The sequence below is a fragment of the Zeugodacus cucurbitae genome, chromosome 4, assembly GCF_028554725.1.
Source record: "Zeugodacus cucurbitae isolate PBARC_wt_2022May chromosome 4, idZeuCucr1.2, whole genome shotgun sequence".
Taxonomy (NCBI): domain Eukaryota; kingdom Metazoa; phylum Arthropoda; class Insecta; order Diptera; family Tephritidae; genus Zeugodacus; species Zeugodacus cucurbitae.
The window spans coordinates 8637316-8657603 of NC_071669.1; the positions used below are offsets into that span (position 1 = coordinate 8637316).

General features: G+C 31.5%; 1 protein-coding gene and 1 long non-coding RNA gene across 2 annotated transcripts in view; one reads left to right on the forward strand and one right to left on the reverse strand.

The window, feature by feature from the left end:
* The window catches only part of LOC128921459 (uncharacterized), a 63869-nt gene that overhangs the window by 5293 nt on the left and 38288 nt on the right, over positions 1–20288 (forward strand). The window lies entirely within an intron of this gene.
* On the reverse strand, positions 18299–19678 carry LOC105208811 (scoloptoxin SSD552). The gene is made up of 3 exons (XM_011178863.3): positions 19407–19678; positions 18952–19343; positions 18299–18799 (listed from the first exon to the last, which is right to left on the reverse strand). The coding sequence occupies exons 1-3, from the start codon at positions 19542–19544 to the stop codon at positions 18460–18462; spliced, it is 870 nt and encodes a 289-aa protein (XP_011177165.1). The 5' UTR covers positions 19545–19678; the 3' UTR covers positions 18299–18459.

The window sequence follows — 20288 nt, forward strand, 5'->3', positions numbered from 1 at the left end:
GTTCACTTAATTTTGCTAAGATATCTAACATATTAACCAATATCTACGGTATAAAGTCGACCGGAAGTTTGAAAATCGGTATATCAGGTATACGGGGGCTAGAGGAAGTATTGATCTGATTTTGAATACACCACCTTGGAATTTCTTTAGAATATCTACCGATTTTTGTGGTAAAAAATTACACTTCGGCACCGAGTTCTTCATGTTCGAAATCTGGGGCCTTGAAAAGTTTTAGTTCAATTGAGATACGGCGCCTCGCCCATTGTCCATTTTCATACCAATTTTTTTACAATTTTTAGCATAAAATTTGGGGTTTCTAGTTAAACTTTTAGTTTCAACATAATCTTTGTATGGGAAGGAGGCGTGGTTATAATTCGATTTCTTTAATTCTCATTCTAGAAAAAGAAGTACCTAAAGAAAATGACTCCAGAATGTTTGGTTCACATCGCTTTACTAGTTTCTGAGATATATATAAAACACTTAATAAGCGATGGAGCTAAATCAATTTTCCCATAAAAATTTCATCCAAAAATTCCCTACCCTAACGTGATTCTCTACCTCGAAATTACCCATTGTGTGGGCGTGGCAGCGGTCCGTATTCGCCCATTGCTTTCGGAAGATTTATAAAGACTATGACGTTCATTATTTTCTTTAAATGAATTAAATTCGAAATAAAAGATTTATCAAGGGATGAGAAAAATAAGCTCTAGATTAGGAATATCTCCAGTTCTCATCTCCGAATATTGTTCTTGTGTTAAGTTAAGTTAAGTTGGGTTGATCAAATATATTTTCATAACAAATAGAGTGAATTGTAATTCATACTCAAAAGTTCAAGCTGTCTATTTGAGTTATATTGAACGTACGTTGGCCATATTGCTCTTAAGGTGTTATAATTTTGCCTATATAAAAAGTAGATGACAGTCAGAACTTTTAACTGTTATTAATAATTTTTTAATTTATTCATCTAGCCCACTGAAATTTCAATTTAGCCATATAATTTCAAAATTCTTAGTATACATTTAGGCGCCATTACTTTTTCAACTATTCTTTATATGGACTAGTATTTATTATCGCTTATTTTCACTTATCTTCCCTAGTTATAGACCGAAATGAATCGAACTATTTGACTATTTGTACTCCTGTCCAGTTTTATTTATCAAGCCCACTCAAATTCCAATTTACCAATATAATTTCAAAATTCTAAGTATACATTTAGGCGCTCGACTAAAAAATAACTTTTTCGTCTACTCGGGCTAGTTTTTATTATCGCTAATTTTCACTTATCTTCCCTAGTTATAAACCGAAATGAATCCAACTAATTTCCTTTCCCTATTCGTCTCCAGTTTTATTCACATCGCCCACTCAAATTCCAATTTAGCAATATAATTTCAAAATTCTTAGTATACATTTAGGCGCTCGACCAAAATTTTACTTTTTTCGTCTATTATTATAGGGACTAGAATTTATTATCGCTTATTTTCACTTATCTTCTCCAGTTTTATTTCTCTATTCCACTAAAGTTTCTTTTTAGCCATATAATTTCGAAATACTTAGTATACATTTAGGCGCTCGACCAAAATATTACTTTTTCGTCTACTCGTATATGGACTAGTATTTATTATCGCTAATTTTCACTTATCTTCCCCAGTTATAGACCGAAATGAGTCCAACTAATTGCCTATTTGTACTCCTCTCCAGCTTTCTAAAAATTTGTACTGCCAAATATTCACTCTCCTGCTTGAGTCACCTCAAATTTTGATCTCTTTATTGCTTTGTGGTTTTCACAGCTCTTAAAATATATCCAAACTTTCCGTATTTTTTCCTGGTAAATCCGATTTTTTATTACCCATCATAACTATTAAACCATTACCCCAAATACAAATCTACTTTAATCACACCTTTTTCTACGCTTGTATATGATTTTGTGTTTTGCTATTTTTAGCGTTGCTTTATGCGCCATTCGTTAGTCACTTTTGCCACACAAAATTCCCTTGCCAAAGATATGTTATGGCATAAATATGTAGTAGATACTTCGCAAGTGTGTTAGACGCAACATAATCAAGGGCATACATATAATCTAAGTGTGTGTGTGTGTGGCTTCGTTTGTGAAAGTGTGTGGCAATCTCCAAAAACCAATAGCAATAAAAATAGGCAAAAAGTATGATTTAATACACCGAAACGCCCACGCTCAGCCCAACCGCAAGCGCCATTTACACCGAAAATGTTTACGGAGATAAGTACATACATAGATATATACAAAGTGTTGCCACCGCCCAACGGATAAAATATAAAGTACTTAAGTTTCGCTACTCACCCATAAACAGCGAAGTTGTATGAGTAATGGTGAACAAAAGCCGAAAAGGTGCTCAAAGAATTCCAGAAAAAAATAAAAATAAAAATCTGCCCAAAAGCAATACAACAGACAAGAAAAAGGTAAAGGTAGGTGTGTGTGTGTGCACGGAAAAGGAGCATGTAAATTATCGTTGTACATGAAAAAGGGCGCATAATTGAGATTGGCAAGCGCAATGCATAAGTAACGGAAAATGTAAATAATATTGAAATTCACTGAAGCAAACGGAATCGGCAAAAGGCTCATTGCTGTTGCTGGCAGTGCATACCCAACGGCTGCTGAGTACTACTCGATGCTTATTGCACATTTCAGTTATATTGTTAACCGGCTTATAAATTACAACGCAAAGGTACTGCAAAATTGTGGCCAACAAGTAAACAAATGTTGCGTGGCTTTCACCAAGAAAAAAAAAACAGCAAATAAACAAAATGTTAATTAAAGGCTTTTTGCTGAGGCTTTACTTTTTTTCTTCTGCTCTTTCGCTGTAACTGACTTTAATATGTATGAGTGGGAAGTGGAATGGAATTCAAAATTTTTTTTGTCTACGTTGACAAAGGTTATCGCCGAAAATTATTTTAGTTGAAAGACTAAAGAAATTTTTTTTAACTTCCAAAATAGAGACAAAAATTTGTTCTTGTATAGTTTAGAAATTTTCGGATTCTACTTAATCAAATTTAGAACCAAAATTACTTAAATATTTATATTTTTTAATTTTCTTAATTTAAATTACACAAATATATTATATTTGGAGCAATAAAGGCCTGATTGGTAATTACTATCAGTTTTTACAGTTTTGACCTTTATGTTCAATTTAACAATCAGCCTAGAAGTAGGCTAAACTTTTCATAATACAAAATACAGATAAATGTTGCCTACAATTAGGTGCATTATATCATTTCAGTGAAGACAGCTGTCTAATATGCTTATAATCGGCCCTAATCCTGTTGTCGTTATCGTTTTAAAACGAAATAAGAACGCTTATTTATCATTCCGGTTGGCGTTATCGACATTCATCGAAAATAAATTGAGATTCCCCAATTAGAAACGAGTATAGTATCGACGTAATAACAATCGTTCTTTGTCGTTGCTATAATTGAGAGCGACATAGAAATAGGATAATTGAAGTGAAGATTAAAATTCCAAATCAGAAACAGTTTAAAATTTTAATTTCTGAAATGGAAAAATATCCTGCATACGTCAAAGATTTTAGAAAAGAGATAGGATTCAATTTATTTGGAGATTGTTGTAATTAGCTGGACTACCAGGTAGAGTAGTCGGATTAGCGGGAAGTGAGGAGCAAGAGACGCTGGAAGTATCACATAGTTTAGAAGAAAGAAACCAGATCTCACCACTACTTCTTTTGGCTCACCCATCTTTCCAACATATCTCCAATAAAAAAAAATCAAATAAAGATAGAAGACTAGAATTATTCAGGAGATAAACGTAAGTGCAATAGACGATAGCATAAAATCCATTAAGAACTGCTTAAAATATGTATCTCGTTACATAAAAAAGAAGATTTTTATTGGAAACGCTCCTTAAAGTATACTATATAAAATGTGTGTACAAATTTCGATTACTTTTCTTTGGCGTTACGTATACTTCAAGATTACCAATTTAGGAACGAAACGACGATAAGAACGACAACGACTTGGCACCGACAGTTAAAACAACAACGACAACGGGAATAGGGTCGAATATAAAGATCGAAGAATCATTGCTATCATATGATTATCAATTTGACCTAGAGTTTGTTATATATTCAACCTAAAATGGGGAAAAATTCTCTCTGCTAGACCAGCAGCTCTAAAATACTCTAAGGGTTGCCTACAATTAGGCGCATTAAATTTAGCGAAAAACAATGCCGATTATACTAATATGATAAAAAATAATATTAATATGACAACCGATAAATGATGAATTACTTGTATATTTTTCGTCTCATTTGACTCTTAGCAAGTTTTTTAAAGAACATTTATATTTATTTTGAAAAAGTGATCCATTTTTTTTGGAAAAAAACAAATTTTTGTTGACTAGTATTGGCACTATTTTCAAAAATCGAAGTATTTAATATATTAATTTATTTTCTGTTGACTAAACCATTTTGTAAAAAAATTCGAATGCAAAAACTATTTTTGTTTATTCTTAAAAAATTATAATTTTATTGCTCATAAATAGATCTAATTTTTAACCTTTTTATTGTGAAATCAATCATCAATATCAATATGGAGCGCTGACAAGGTACTTTACATCCTTTAATATATTTTTTCTCTAAAAAATAATCCAAATAATTACTCTGCACACAAAATAGTATGGAAAAAATATATATTCACTTTTTGTGGACATTTATAAATATATTGATAGCAAACAACTCGATACAACCTGAATATCCCTTTTCACCTGCGCACTTACGACACTTTTGCCTTTTCACTGCCATTTGATTGATGGATGCTAATATTTGGGTGACAGCTCAATGACAAAGGCGGTTGCTTTTAGGCCTTTTGAAAACAATTTTTTTTGTTGTTGCTTAAATGCATAAGCGATTATTTTGTTGCCACACACTGTAAGGCGGTAAAAGAGTGGGTAGATAAAAGGTAGGGATAAAGGTTTTAAAGAAATGTTGGTTAATTTTAAAATTTTTTCTCTTAAGAGAAAGAGAGAAAAATAAAGTAAAAAATGTACCAAACATTTATTAAAAAAATAATATTAAAATATCAGAAAAGACACCATTCTCTTATTTTAATATTATTTTTTTTAATAAATTTTTGGTAAAAATTTTTTCTTTATTTTTCCCTTTTTCGTTTAATTAATATAATAATATAATTAATATAATTTTTTTCAAAATTATTTTTAATTTTTTTTTTTTAATTTTATTTAAGCTATCCTTAAGTCTAATGTGAAGCTTTTTTTTCAATCTTGTGTAACAGTTTTTCTCAATCTCTCTATTCAGCCATCTTTATCTATTACACGCTCCACCCACCAATCTCACCTTTATTAGCATTCAAAGTACCAAGCAAGTACCGGCGTAGCCAAGTTCAAAGCTTTCGTGTGCTGTTAATATTGCTTAATAATATTAAATAATTAAATTAATACTTCGGCGACGCCACTTTGCAGCGCAGCCAGACGCTACAGCTTAGGCAAATTGGTTTTGACATAACTACTAGGGCACGCACTAATGCTCAAACAGACACAAGCTCACCTGTGTTTGCTAGCAACTATATGTATGTACATATGTATGTACTAGTTTGTATGTATGTATGTATGTATGTCCGTTGTGTTGTTTGCCAACATTGTTGTTTGCGCGAGTGAAATGTAGCACGCGAATCCCTTATTTTTTATGCATTCATTTATTGACTTCATGTCATAGGCGACCACTAACGCGCCGCACACACGCACACGCAACCGCAACAGCAACAAAAACAACACCAATCACAACAAAATTTACCTTTTGCTTTAACTGTTCATGCATACCGATAGGTGATTTTGCTGTCGGTTTTTTTTTTTTGGTTTTTTCTTATTTTTGTTGTTGTTGCGCACTGCCCACCTACGCAACGCCGTCATTTCATCATCGTTATTGGCAATTTTTTTTATTGTTTACCTTAACGCTCGCAAAAATGCTGGATAATGAAATTTCGGCCATGCCTATGACACTGAAAACGGCGCAGTGCGACAAAGGCAGAGGCGGCGGCCACGCCACTGCAGTAAAAGCACACGCGTGCCAGCTAGCAAGTTTCACGTTTATATAGATTTTAATTTTTCAGCTACAAAGCTTTGCACTCACACACACACCAACACCCATACATGTTTACAAATAACGGCTAAAGTTGCGGTGTTCGCAAGTCATACTTATTTGTTGTCTTTATTTTATGTTGTTGTTGTTATTGCTTTTATTTTTTCAGTTTGTCATCGCTTTCGATTTATCTCTTTCAGCTGTTTGTCTGCTATGATGTTGTTGTTGTTATTATTGTTGTTGTTATTGCTTTGACGCCCATCTGTGTAGCGGTAAAAGTGTTTTTTTTTTCTTCTCTTGTTGGGATAAAAGTAAATTTACATAAAACTCGCACGAATTTGAATTAATTTTTGTTTGCCTCGGCGAATGTTTTTATTTTTATTATAATAGCTATTGTTATTGTTGTTATCTGTTTTATTGTGCTCTCTCTTTGAAATCGCTTTGAAATGGATTTTTTTGTAAGCAAATGCGCCTAGCGAGTGTATTGCTTTGCTGCTTATGCGGCACTTAAAGTGTGCGCTTAGGCGCATAAATGCGTAACTTTTTTGTTGTTGTTGTTGTTGTTTTTATTTTTTTTTATCGTGCGGCACTCGCATGTAGCACGTGTTGTTGCGCACATACTGTTGTAGGTTGATGTTTCTTTTTATATTTTTTATTGCGCATTTTTAGGCTGCGTATGAAGTGACTTGATTTATTTCGATGTGTTCGACGTGGCGTATGAGCAACACAACAAAAATATGAATCCTGCGTAGGGTTGCCAAGTTGTGAGGATTTTTTTTTAAATTTATATATTTTATTACTTTAAGTTTAATAAATAGAAAGAAATTGATAATAAAATAAATATTTAATTATTTAAATTTTTTTTAATATTTATAAATTAATTAATTAAAAAGTTAAATTTTTATTTAAATTTAATTAAATTTTAATTAACTTTTTTCATGTTATATGCGATTTTTATTTAAATTTTTATTTGATATTTATTATTTTTTTTTTATTTTTATATATAATTTTTATTTTTTTATTTAAATTTAAAATTTTTATTTACATTTTTTCCATAAAATAGTCGTAATAACAATAACAATTTGAAGAAGTTTTGTATTCTATCCATCCTTCCGCTCCTGGTTCGTAAAATATATGATTTTATAATGAACATACATTTTTTGATGAATCTTGTTATGGGTGTAACGGGAATACCTGTACGCGGAAGCAAAAAATTATTAAAATAATTAAAAAATAAATAAATAAAAAGCGCTTCGGCACCACATTTTGTTCATAATTGCATTATTATAATAATTTATTTCATATTTTTCTAAATAAGGTGGCAACACCATACAATTTTATTTTCTTGTAAACCTTCCAATTGCTCTCATTTATGTAGTTATTTAATTTTTTTATCTTTACTTTATTCATAAAAAAATTATTTAATTTTTTAATAAGGTGGCAACCACGTATAAACTCATATAAATTTCAAATTATATTTTTGAGCACATTTACAGCTTTATTAATTTACATTCGACTCTCGTAAGTTAATATTACTATTTTCAAATAATTTATGTTTATTTAAAAAATATGGCAAGTCCATAAAATATTTTTTTTTGTTAACATAAAAATCCGTTTCGATCGAAAAATTTTAGGTTGAAATCACTGAAACCGAAGTGAAACTGAAAGTGAACTCACTTACCGACTTGATAAAATACATTCCGCAGCTAATAGATGTCGCTAATCTCGAAATCATTGAATCCGTGAAATCGAAAATTTTGGTCAAAATCTATCCGTTTGTGTGTGGGTTTGCGCAAATGTTAAAGAAATAAACCATTTAGAAGTGTTTATGTAAATAAGTACTGATGATGGACTAAATTATGTTTTATATACGTATTTTAGAGACAACAGACAAGAAACACACTCACAAAAGCGAAATAAAATTAACCTCCGAAATAGAGAAAAAGCTCAAAGAGCCTTAGGTAAATTACATAAATACATTTTGGGAAGAAATTTCACAATAGTTAAACGGTGTAGGCTCTTCGATCCTGGACAAAACTGGATAAAAGGAAATGTGTAAAGGCATCTCGTGTATATATTGTGGGTTATTAAAGTTATTATACCCTGAACAGACAGGGTATATTAAGTTTGTCACGATGTTTGTAACACCCAGAAGGAAGCGTCGGAGACCCTATAAAGTATATATATAAATGATCAGTATGTTGAGCTGAGTCGATTTAGCCATGTCCGTCTGTCTGTATATATACGAACCAGTCCTTCAGTTTTTAAGGTATCGTTTTGAATTTTATTTTCAAGAAGCTGTGTTATTTTCTCTTCAAGAAGCTGCTCATTTGTCGGAACTGCCGATATCGGACCAATATATCATATAGCTGCCATACAAACTGAACGATCGGAATCAAGGGGTTGTATGGAATACTTCCGCATTTTACTACATATCTTCACGAAATTTGGTGTGAATTATTGTTCATAGAAATAATTTAATCTCCGAAAAAATTGTTCAGATCGGTCCACTATAGCATATAGCTGCCATACAAACTAAACGATCGGAATCAAGGGGTTGTATGGAAAACTTCCGCATTTTACTACATATCTTCACGAAATTTGGTGTGAATTATTGTTCATAGAAATAATTTAATCTCCGAAAAAATTGTTCAGATCGGTCCACTATAGCATATAGCTGCCATACAAACTAAACGATCGGAATCAAGGGGTTGTATGGAAAACTTCCGCATTTTACTACATATCTTCACGAAATTTGGTGTGAATTATTGTTCATAGAAATAATTTAATCTCCGAAAAAATTGTTCAGATCGGTCCACTATAGCATATAGCTGCCATACAAACTAAACGATCGGAATCAATGGCTTGTATGGTAAATTTTCGCATTTGACGTGGTATCTTCACGAAATTTGACATGGATTACTGCTTAAGGTAATAATATAATCTCCGAAGAAATTGTTCAGATCGGTTAACTATATAAGCTTAATGTTTCTAGCAAACAACCCTGCTAAAAAGAATTAGTAATATGTTTTATTTTTTTACTTACCTTTTCTTGCGTCTTTAAATTTGCTTAAACACATAGTTACTAAAAGAAATGCACCTGTGAAGTACAGTCGGTACAGCCGAAGTTAACGTTTTTTCTTGTTTAATTTTAGTTTTAAACCGATTTTATGTTTGGAACCAACAACATGACAAAATCATACAAGGTATATCTAAGTAACTTTAAGTTCACTCAACAAGGACGTCAGTTTTTTAACTTCTTTATCAAATTTGTCGCATTTCTCGATAAAGGTCGCTAAAACAGTTTAACGTTCTCACTTTATGGTAAAGCAGTCTACCGACGGAATGAATGATTGCGTGAAAATTTTCGATCGAAAATCTTTATCGTATCGAAATCGAATTCGCTGCGGATTCAATGATTAGTCTCATTTGGGTTTGAATTCTTCTCAGTGTATACAGATATTACAATGTTTAATTTATGTGAATTATTACATTCTAAAGAATATTTTTTATAAAACCATTTTAAACTAGAAGCTCTAAAATTTATTCAAATACCATAATAGAGTTAACATTTTTCATATTTTATATATATTTGAATATAACATACTCAGCTCTAGGAAGACAAGCACACCATTTTATTATCAAATATTTATTGGTAAAATTATGCGAAATTAATTTTTGAGTTCTCGCCTTAACATATGTTGTTGCCGTGTGTTTTACTTATCGAAGTTGCACAAACACAATAAATTTCGAAACGAGCAGAGCGTGCCGTTATATCATTTTAACACAATCTTCAATATGCTATAATAATATTTTCTGCCACTTTCGACTATTAAATGGAGAGCTATAAAAAATGCAGCGCTTCTTAAACAAATCAATGGCGTGTTGATGGCAAATATAATATGAAATAAATATATATTTATTTGAGAAGCTATAAAAATTTGTATCAGAAAAGAAAGCAGAATCATTCACTAGAAGGCAGTTTGTTGAATTAAAAAAAAAATTATTATTGCTTGCGAAAATGTTTGAGCGATATAAAGCGAATTAAAATTTAGGAATTTATTTAAATTTATCAAAAATAGTTTTTTTTTAACTCTTAAAGAACACCCTATATTTGTATATGTGCTCCTTACATTTAATAACTTCCAAAATGCTGTTCCGACTTTCTTAAAATTCTCAACCCTTTCAAGCTCGCAGTCACTCTTACTATAACAATCAACTACCAAATACTCTTTTGTATATTTTAAATTAAGGACAGTCTGACTTTGTCATGTCGCACCGTGATTTTGTTTTTCTTTGCACCATCCTTTGCGTTTTAATCAATGTAACAGTAATGTATGCAAATTTATTTGTTGCTCAAATAATCAAAAACAGACGCAACAGTTAGAGTATGAAGTCAACCATGTTGCAGCGGCTAGCAGTTGAAGAAAGTTTTTCTTAGAGAATTACTGTTAATTCAATTAGTATACTAGCGGATTTAGTTATCAACTTGGCTGCTTTGGGTTTTATGAATTATTCAACAAGTACGATTTATATTGGAGTCGATTATAACTCAGAATACAGAAAACCTACGTATTGTGAATATGGGTTTGTGTTTTCGCTAAAATGCTCCTAAATGTAGGCAACGATTTTAGAAATTTATGCAGTTGAGTTTGTGTTAGAGGCGATTGTTCTTCAGCTTAGATAATTAGAGTTAAAAAATTAAAGTAAAAAGACGTTTAAAAAGGGAATTGACACTCTTAGAATATGAGTTTGTGCCATTGCTAAAACGACCCTAAATGTAGGCAACGATTTTTTAAATTTCTGTCTTAAGATTTATGTTAAAGTAAATTACTCCTCAGATTGCAGAATTAATTTAAAGTGAGAATACCTCTTTTATAAATCCAAACACTTCGAGAATATGTGAGTGTGTCTTCGCTAAAACGCACCTAAATGTAGGCAACGATTTTTGAGATTTCTGCAGTGCTATTTTTATATCAAGCGTCTGTGTTTAAGTGCTTTTAGGGGAACTTTTTGTAAGTTTTTCTTTTTCTATCGTTTTAATTCGCTGGCTGCCTAAAATACTACTTCACTTCGTTAATCTCATATTCAATACATGCTGACCTCTGTGGCAAAAACAGCAAAACGCTCATCATGGATGCCAGTCTGCTTCCACCACTTTTACTCCACCGTTATCCATCCTAATTAGATCTAATCGCCAAACTTTGCGAAATCTATGTTTATAGCCTTGTATGATAACTGCTGCTAGCGACGCATTTGCTGAAGGAAAAAGTAACACTCAAAAAGCCATTATCACCAGCAAGAACCAAAAACAAAAACAAATAAATAAGTACAACAACGCTAATAAGCAGCAGCTATGATTTGTGCTACTAGCTTTTGGCATTGAAAATGGCGCTTAGAACGCGTCACTAAGTGAGCAATGGGAATGCGTTTAGCAGCGCTTAATGTAACTTACTGCTCTACGGTAAGCGCTTTAAGCGAAAAAAGAAAACAAAGAAATGGAAAGAAAGAAAGAAATCTATCTAGTGTGGGTGGAGATAAAAAAGAAATTTACTGCGTAGATAAAAATAGCAACAGCCATAACGAGTAGTAAAGTGCGTAGTAAAGCTTGTAGGAAGAGAAATCGAAAAGGATGTGGTAACAGTGTTGATGAAAACAGAACGTAATGTGGCAAAAACATTTGGCGTTTTCTGGGAGTATTATGTACAATACGATTATAAACAACGATTTCTTGCCACGCACTATAAACCAATCCGGAATCCGTGCTGATGGTTAGAGTGAAGCAAACGTGTGGCTAGTGGCATAAGGTTTGTTGCAGCTTTCAGTTGATACCTGAATAGGTGAAATCACAAGTAGATGTTCGAGACTAAATGATAGTTAAGCATTAGTATATTTTAGGAGTAAAATGTACATTTAAAAAATAAGAATATTGCAGAGGTCGTTCCTCCTATAAATGTTCAGATCTCATAGGGCTTAGACTAGTTCTAGACTAATTATTTTCTAATGTTCGAAAATAGTTTAAAATTCACTATTTTTGTACGAAAAAAGCATTCGTTAAACTTCGTGGAACTACCTTTTAGTTTCTTAACAACTAGTTTAAAACTAGTTCATTTATGATGCGTTCAACAACTACTCCATTGATAACTAGTTGCGAACAGGTCGCTTAAAATTTAATTTTGGTTTAGTTTGTATTCTTCCAAAGTAATTACGATGTATATTTAGTAAATATTACTGTTCCATGCAAAATTTAAGTGAAAGCTTTGCCGTGCCGAGATTTAAGCTGAAGTTTTAAGCCTCAAGCCTGGTCTGTTAAACATAAATTTGTTTCTATAAAGTTAAAGAACCACTTCTTAAGTATCTTGTTCACAATAGGAAGCTGTCAAATTAATTTCCAAACTCACCCAACCAATACTAGTTCAAGACTACTTCCTTTGCTTCCCTGTTTAACATCTCACGGTGCGTGATGAACTCAATATGTACAATATACATACAACATTTCTGAGTAGAGTGAAATCATTGTAGGTGGGAGCTTTTCAAACCCTTATTCCTTTCAAAACCCATTCCGAAACTGGTGCTAAAATAACTAGTTACTAACAAATTACTTGAAATTTTTTTCCAAAATAAGTAAGTTATTTACAATGAAATTTTTTAAATCTTATTGAAGTGGGAAAAACTTTTTTCTACGACTATTTGGAACTACTCTTCAAACTAGTTACATACTCACCTCTAGAAAGTGTGTTAATCAGAACTAGACTCTACAGTAATATTAATCAGTTGTTCTTTTATAATATAATGACTAGGAACTTCAATATCTATAGCCTATAACAGTACTTAACGGTTCCAATGCAGCAACATGAATAGCATATTAATGCTACTTGTGTTGTTGCCTTTGCATATTTAATGTAAATACATTTGTTTCTCTCTCTCTCTCCCTGCTTGAAGTTGTCGCATTAAGGATTAATTTAATTGCGTGGCTGTCAGTAATAACAACGTGGCCATCTTTTACGCTCGATTTAGCATGCTTTTAGGCGCTATTTAGTGGGCAGTTGAGCTCAGTGGTTGACTTATGTCATTTCATTGCTTCTTTATGTCTGGTCACAGGCTTATGCTTGGGGTTGCTGGAGAAAAAGGTTTTAGAAAACTAGAAAAATTTAATTTTATTTTTATAAATTTTAATATTAAAAGATTAAATGTTGTTTATAAAAAATAAATTAAATTTTGTTATCACTTGAAAAACAATGATCATGAAAATAAATTATTTATTGCCTGAAGAGCATATTAGACTTCAAAATTTGTTTTTTTTTTTTTTAATAAATTATTCAATTAATAAATATTTTTTCTTTAAATAAATTATTAAATTAATAAATATTTTTTTCTTTAAATAAATTATTCAATTAATTAATATTTTTTTCTCTAAATGAATTATTCAATTAACTAATATTTTTTTCTTGAAATAAATTATTCAATTAACAAATATTTTTTCTTTAAATAAATTAGCCAATTAATAAATATTTTTTCTTTAAATAAATTATTCAATTAATAAATATTTTTTTCTTTAAATAAATTATTCAATTAATCAATATTTTTTCTTTTAATAAATTATTCAATTAATAAATATTTTTTCTTTAAATAAATTATTCAATTAATCAATATTTATTTCTTTAAATAAATTATTCAATTAATAAATATTTTTTTCTCTAAATAAATGATTCAATTAATAAATATTTTTTTCTTTAAATAAATTAGCCAATTAATAAATATTTTTTTTAAATAAATTATTCAATTAATAAATATTTTTTTCTTTAAATAAATTAATCAATTAATAAATATTTTTTTTAAATAAATTATTCAATTCATAAATATTTTTTTCTTTAAATAAATTAATCAATTAATAAATATTTCTTTCTTTAAATAAATTATTCAATTAATAAATATTTTTTTCTTTAAATAAATTAGCCAATTAATAAATATTTTTTTTAAATAAATTATTCAATTAATAAATATTTTTTTCTTTAAATAAATTAATCAATTAATAAATATTTCTTTCTTTAAATAAATTATTCAATTAATAAATATTTTTTCTTTAAATAAATTAGCCAATTAATAAATATTTTTTCTTTAAATAAATTAGCCAATTAATAAATATTTTTTCTTTAAATAAATTATTCAATTAATAAATATTTTTTTCTTTAAATAAATTATTCAATTAATCAATATTTTTTCTTTTAATAAATTATTCAATTAATAAATATTTTTTCTTTAAATAAATTATTCAATTAATCAATATTTATTTCTTTAAATAAATTATTCAATTAATAAATATTTTTTTCTCTAAATAAATTATTCAATTAATAAATATTTTTTTCTTTAAATAAATTAGCCAATTAATAAATATTTTTTTTAAATAAATTATTCAATTAACTAATATTTTTTTCTTGAAATAAATTATTCAATTAATTAATATTTTTTTGTTTAAATAAATTATTCAATTAACAAATGTTTTATTTTTTTATAAATAAGTTTTCTATCCCCTCACTCCATGAGTTGCTGCAATCACATACACTTATCGCCTAATGCCATCTATTGCAATTTGACATTTTTCGCTTGTGTTATTTCCAAAATCAGCAGTAGCATCAGCTCCGCTCTGCACATTGATCGACACGGTGTGAACATATACAAACGAAATGTCAATATGCTCTTGACAGGCCATGGCGTATGAGTGACATACCTTGATTGTCGCTGTAGTTGAGTTGCTGCGATAACAGTACAATGACTCACACACACTCATACACAAGCATATATTTATAAATAAAAAAACAACTTGTCGCAATGCTACAATGAAAGCTGCTGCGTGTTAGACAGTTGTGACAGTTGCGCACGTGCTAAATTGTTGTGTGATTTCCAATTTTTTAAACCAATATCTGTTTTTGTTGTTCCATGCTCAATTACTTCTCTGTGTTTACGAATACTTTTTTTTGTAAATTTTTTTTTTTTTGTGTAAAACATTTGTTTATCGCCGATTTAGCCGTTGGTATTGCATTCGTGTGGTAAATTGAAACGCTTCTAAATAGGTGTATGTGGTAGGCTATATGTTCACTTTCAGCAATTTTGCTATTTTATTATTTTTTTTTAGCATTAAGTCCGTGCAAATATTATTTTAATTTAACTATCGTTAGTTTATGTTAGTTTAACAGCGATTTTGTTTTGTTGCGTTAATTTACGTTAAATAATATTTGAGGTTAGGTGCAATATAATTACAGTTAAGTTAGATTACAGCACTTTTTAGGTTGTATTAGGTTAATTATGTTGGATTAAGTGTGATTAGTTTAATTTTTTTGTTTACTTGAAGTTGGTTAAGCTTAGTTGACATTTTAAATTAGGTCAGTTTTGATTACTGCTGGTTTTCGTGAGCATAAAAAATAATATGGTAGGCAAAAAAGTTGGGTTATGTTAGTTAAAACTATGTACAGTTGAATAAAATAACCCACGGAAAATTTTTAGGTAGGTAGGTAGGTAGGTAGGAGTGCAGCCATATAATTATATGGCCCAATTAGCACTAGATGTGCCATTTTGATGCACTATTCGTAGACCTTTTCATTTACTGTTCTCCCGTTTCATCTTTCCGTTCAAATCACTTTGTGTTTTCGATAAAGCTACTTATGTCCGATATGCTTTTAATGGATATCCATTCAAGGCTTGTTGCCTGATGGCCTCCAAGTGTCCTGTGTCTGATCTGCGATAGGGCTGGACATTCACAGAGAAAGTGGAATATTGTTTCCTTATTCCCCTCTAGTTCACAGCCTCGACAAATGTTATTATAGGGTATGCCCATTTTCATTGCATGTTCTTCAAATGGTCAATGACCCGTTAGAGTAGCTGTAAGTGTGAAAATACTTTTCCTGGACCTATTTAATAATACCTCAGATCTAGTCTTATCATATTTTGGTCATATCTGTTTAGTTATTTTATATTTTGTTGTATTCTTCCATCTGTTCTCTGCTAATTGTTCAAATTGTATGTTGAGCTCTCTTTTGACCGTTCCTAGCGGGCATGGTATTGGCATAGCTTCGGATTCGTCTAAAACGGCTCCTGCTTTTGCCAACTCGTCTGCCTTTTCGTTACCGAAGATGTTCCTATGGCCGGGAACCCAGACCAAGTCTAATTGTACTTTGTCTTTCAGAGTGCTCAATGCCTTCTTGCAGTTATGGACTACGCTGGAGTTAGTCAGTGGCGTCGACAAAGCTAGGAGCGCCGCCTGACTATCTGTATATTTCAATAAGTTATGAGTGCTCTTTAAGGCAGCAAAAAATTTACTATGCTTTATTAAAGCAAAATTGATAATAGTTTGAATTGAATCTAAAGTAGTAAAAAGTAGGCTTTTAGCAAGTAATAATTGAGATATAGCCTTCTATACTTAATTTTAAAAATATTTTTTTTAATATTTACGCTTAAAACTTTTTTTCTATAATAAAATCTACAACAAAGCAAAAACATTCACTACCAAAGACACATGTGCCATAATCAAGCTAAGCGCATTCAACCGTGCATTTTGCTGCAGCTCTTTAACAATAAACACAATCAACTATGAATTCCCTTGCTGCTTTTCTTTTCATGCTTTTTCCGCCTTCCATCGTAAGCCATGAGCCATGAACGACTTAAACGGCATTCAATTGCAGCTGTATTGCGTCAAAATTCTGCAAATGATTTTCATTCACTTAGCGCATATTGCTATTTGAGTGCATTATTGTTGTTGTTCTTGTTGTTGTTCTTGTTGTTGGCTAGTTTATGATTTTCTCGCTATGTCAATTTCAAGTACAATCGATTTTCCAGGCTTACTCAGAGACACACTCATACCTACAAATGTGTTGAACTGAAAATGTTGGTTTCTGCCAGCAGACTGCTGCTGTTGTTGCTATTGAATGTTTTACTGCGCTGCAATAACAATAAATATGTATTATATAAATATTAAAATATATGTACAGTCTACTATACAAATTGAGTCAAAGCGCGCTATGTTACTCTCCCTCTCTATATTCAACTTGTACGCCTCAGCAGACTTTATTTTTCTATCAATCTTCTTTCATTCTACTTTCTCAATGGTTTCCTTTTACTCAATATATACTTTAAGCAGCATCTGCTCGCCTCGCATTTTTCTCCTTTAAGTAGTTTAACATAAATGTAGCATACTTTAAGGGATTAAATATTTTGTTGGCCCTCATTGAATGCTGCGAGCGCGCTTTTTGATCGGCGAGCGATTAAAGTTCATGACCTTTAAGGACGTTGTGTGGCATTATGTATTTAGTTAGGTACATATTTATTCAAATAGTAAATGACGTAAGCTCCTTTTAAATGGAAATGTCCACTTTAAAGTGTTGGAAGGTACGCTTGATGGTTTAGTCACCCGGCAACCGCTCATACTGAATTTGGAGGGATAATTTACTTTGCTGTGAGAGTTGCCACTTCAGATTTAAGCTTTAAACAAATGAAACTGGGGTTTATATAAGGAATTTATGAATATCTGCACTCCAGCGCCATCTAGCGGTTCAATGCTATTATTCTATACTTCTCTCAATGAATGTGATTAACTAAAATTCATGGGTTTTTAGATTCCTAGACTCTAAAATAATCTTATTCTAAATATTCAACGAAATTTTATTTGAAATCTATTAAGAAAGTCTTTTAAGAGGCTACACCAGTGTAAACCATGAAAAATTAGGCGATTTCGCTAAATTTTTTTAAAGAAAGGACTCTATCGAATGTTTCGGAGTTTTTTGGACATTATAATGTATACTTTCAGCTTTATTTTAAGATTTTCTTTAACAAAAATATTGAAAAAGAACGGAGTTATGGGCTGTCTTGAGAAGTGCCAACAAAAAGTTCCCCAACTGCTGACATGATTCCGGCCGAATGGGTCGCTGAAACAAAAAAATTCAAAAAGGGTATTAAAGTTGAAGATATTTCTTATACAATGATCAACGATTATTGGAAAATATCAAAAATTGACAAAATCACGTAGTTCTGAAAAATTTTTTTTGTATTTTAGATAAAAAAGGTCTTTTTAATGCCAAATTGATGTCAGCAATTTTGAGAAATGCCGTTTCGACTATAGCTATATAAACTATCGAATAAGCAAAAAATAAAAAAAAATCGATTTTTTGAAAATTTCACACTGGTATAGGCCCTTAAGTCAAATTCCGTAAAAGTAATACACTTCTATCTAAATAAGTACTATACTGTATCTGTTTATTTCAAACCCAATATACTATAGTATATACATGTTCAAATATATAAGATCTCTTAGATTTTAAATAATATAAAAAAGAGAAGCACTGAAATTCAATTCCTTCGTTTCATCATTTTTTTATATGCCACTTTCTATTCACATGACTAATTGCCAAAGACTGCCCTCGGGTGCATCGTAATCCGAACCATTCTTGTGTAATGGTTTATAGGGTGCAAGTTTTCTACGTTCTTGTTCAGCATCAGCTATCTGATAGTCTTCGTTGGAGGTACACAGATTATTGTACAAATCACTGGTACCCGTTAGGCAACGCGACGCTGGACGACCAAATTTATATAAACGTCTACCCGGTTCGACGTCATTCGTGTATAGACAAACTAAAAGGAAAAATTTATCCGATTTCTTCACCCATTCCGATGCTGCGCAACCAACTTGATTATTACTATCCGTAATGGCACGACCGAAGAAGTCGACATGTCTGAAAAGTAGAAGAAAACAATTAACTTTAACTTGGCTAAAGATAAGTTATACATATTTGAATGGGATTGAGGGTATATCCGTTGTATCTCAGAGCGTATGATGATTATCATCCAAATGAATAAGTGTGTAAAGTGTATATGCACAACCTACCCCGGTGGTTTCTCTGGAAAGTTCGCTGCTATTTCCGCTGTACAATCTCTGCCTGTTTCCAGCCATTCAACTATGCGTGACTTCATTAAATCCGCGCGTGAAGTTTCGACCGCTTCGAATTTATAAACATTTGCACTACGTCCTGGATTGGGTAAGCTTGGTGTCGTGTAACAGTGCGGATCACTGATAAGACAACGTCTAACGCTGTATTCAGCCAAAGCGGCCAATTCTGCGTCCCAAAATAGTTGACCCATACGTGCAGCGGGCGGCAGTATATCGTCCTTGCCGCTTGCCACAAATTCACGCCGTTCATTGTGCAATTGTAGTATGACATTTTGGAGTTCATCTAATGACAGTATCGTAGTATCAGTCGGACAACTCTCAATCAGTTTCTTGAAAAAAAGTATATTTTTTGAAGTGAGTTCAAAGAACCTTTAAAAGCATTTTCTTCACACCTTATCTTTATTAGCACAAACGGCATGCTCTTTTTTCGGATCCGCACACTTTAGTTTGCAATAATCGATTTCGGTACTCGAACCCATATCAATTGCCATCGTCACTATATTTAAAATAAGCATTACTAATATATACATTTTAACTAAATTTATTTCACGCTCGATTAGTAGCAATTTCAATATGATTTGAAGACTTGTGTAGCGCACGCTGGCCCAGTCAAATGAAAACTGAACTCAAGCTTTTTACAGTTACTACAGTTGTATCTAAATGAAATTGACTTGAATTGAAATGCGTTTCTTATTTATTTTGCGCATTTACAAGCAACAGCAATAAAGTATTGAATGTCTTGAATTTCACTTCTTAATACTCGGTAACACGATAAACACTTGAGCAGCTGTGTTTAGACATTTTGTGTTCAATTATTATTAAGACTTGAGCAACAGTGCTATTGAGTCACTAGTAATTACCACCTTCAAATTAATAGTATAATTGAGATTGGAAAATACCTCCCTTCCGTTTTCTTGCTCTTTATTCAATGCTTTATAAAAAGTGTTACAGTGATCGGATTTAGTACAAAAATGCGCCGTTTCGTTCGATAATCTGTTACCATCTAGACCGAAACCATATAACACCCCCTCGTAGAAGCTCCCTTACTTATTTGCGAAGAACTCGGACAGCCACTTTTCACAAGCCTCTTTTGAGTTCAACTTTACACCACCAAAGGCGTTCGCCATGGACAGGAACAGATGGTAATCACTTGGCGCTATGTCCGTGCTATATGGTGGATGCGATAAAACCTCCCATCCGAGCTCCCGTAGCTTCTGACGAGTCATCAACGAAGTGTGTGATCTGGCGTTATCCTCGTGGAACGCTACACCCTT

Excerpts from the sequence above, each read along its gene's own strand:
- LOC105208811 (XM_011178863.3), bottom strand. The coding sequence starts at position 19,544 with ATGTATATATTAGTAATGCTTATTTTAAATATAGTGACGATGGCAATT. Across the intron at positions 19,344-19,406 it reads TTTGTGCTAATAAAGATAAG|AAACTGATTGAGAGTTGTCC; the intron begins GTGTGAAGAAAA and ends CTTTTTTTCAAG. Across the intron at positions 18,800-18,951 it reads TTTCCAGAGAAACCACCGGG|ACATGTCGACTTCTTCGGTC; the intron begins GTAGGTTGTGCA and ends TCTACTTTTCAG.